Consider the following 1,549-nt stretch of genomic DNA (forward strand, 5'->3'; position numbering starts at 1 on the left):
GAGGTAGACTCCGATGATCAGAACTCCGTTCAGGGGATCAACAGACGTGTAGTCGGAGGTAAAGACCCAATTGTTATTTCCATAGAAGCTATCTTTACTGCCGATGACGAGGTTATTGGCGCCAGCGACATTGTTATTATTACCGACTATGACATTGTTGTATTGGATCAGGCATTTGCGCACATTTTGCAGCAAATTTGAAACCTTCACGACTTTCTGGTAAATTGAATTGAACACGAATCCTTGCGAAAAAAAATTGCATGTCACTGTGGGCGCGTTGGCATTGTACCCTGAAAAACCGAATATGCTCTTGAAGGAGAAGAGCTGTCCGAACCCAAATAGGTTGGGCTGAGCTTGACAGTTGAAATTTTGCAGTAGAGAATTTTTGAGATCGGAAATTGCAGCGTTGGTCTGGGCGAGCAGCACTGGGTCAATGTTAAGATCTCCGAAGAAATTCTCTCCACTAGCTGTCATAGCCAACACGAAGATTAAGAGGATTACCCTTGCTTGTGTATTTTCCATTTGGAATTAATTATGAACCGTAGAATATCGCTTCGATTTTAATAGAGGTATATTTAAAGTCGATATTCGAAATATAATCGAAAAGATTATTTCCATTTTCTTTAATTATTCAAATAGCTTGTTATATTATGCATCTTTATTTATCATTTTCTTTTACTTGTTATTGAGACCTTTGAAGGTTCCCTTCAGCTATTAGAAATAATTGAAATTATAACTTATACTCTGAAATGACTACTTGGTTGGGAGATAAATATGAGGGCGAATACAAAGAAGGATGGTACCACGGATACGGAAGGCTTGAACTTGATAATGGAGTCGTATACGAGGGACAATTTGTCAAGGGACAGTTTCATGGCGAAGGGAAACTTATCTATCCAAATGTATAACAAGCTTAATTAAGGGAGGCTACTACAAGGCTCAGTGGGTGGAGGGCAAGATGATTAATGGCGAATACATTTTCAACGATAATCTTAATTTTTAGAAGGAAGGCTGGAAGCATTGCATTAACGATGATCGCAGGTTTTACCAAGAATATCTTCACGGGATCAAGCCTTCTGGAGCTACCCAGCAGACCCGTGAAGACAAGCCCCACAACATTCCTACTGGCACCTATGACACCGGAGACGGCTATTATGAGCCTGTCAAGAGTATCATATACACCTATGATCATAAAATCTACCGCACCCCCACCGAGCAGGAGGTAAAGTTCATCATCGAGAAATGCAGATATGTTCCCAAGGCAGTTGACATCGACGGAAGCAAAGACAGAGTCATCAAAAAAGTATTAGAAATCGAAACGAAAAAATGATTAAGAGGCGCTTTTATAACAATCATATCATCTTTACTTTTCCACCTATTGAGTTGTTGAGGAAACATTGAGTTAAGGAGAGGATTTTTTCAACGATTGGAGAATGGGAGTTGTCTGTCTTCGCCAAACTGACTACGTTTGAAAGGAGACTCTATTGTATCTTTATCTTGTTTTTGAGAACACCGTTTTCCTTGATGACGTTTTCTTGGAGATTTTATA

General features: G+C 39.6%; 1 protein-coding gene across 1 annotated transcript; it reads left to right on the top strand.

The window, feature by feature from the left end:
- Nucleotides 1-749: 749 nt before the first annotated feature.
- LOC116244954 (uncharacterized) lies at nucleotides 750-1,330 on the top strand. Its single transcript, XM_031616738.1, is given in 2 exon segments — nucleotides 750-902; nucleotides 905-1,330. Coding segments are annotated over 2 exon segments (579 nt in total).
- The last annotated feature ends 219 nt before the right edge of the window (nucleotides 1,331-1,549 follow it).

The sequence above is a fragment of the Nymphaea colorata genome, unplaced genomic scaffold (assembly GCF_008831285.2).
Source record: "Nymphaea colorata isolate Beijing-Zhang1983 unplaced genomic scaffold, ASM883128v2 scaffold0415, whole genome shotgun sequence".
NCBI lineage: Eukaryota > Viridiplantae > Streptophyta > Magnoliopsida > Nymphaeales > Nymphaeaceae > Nymphaea > Nymphaea colorata.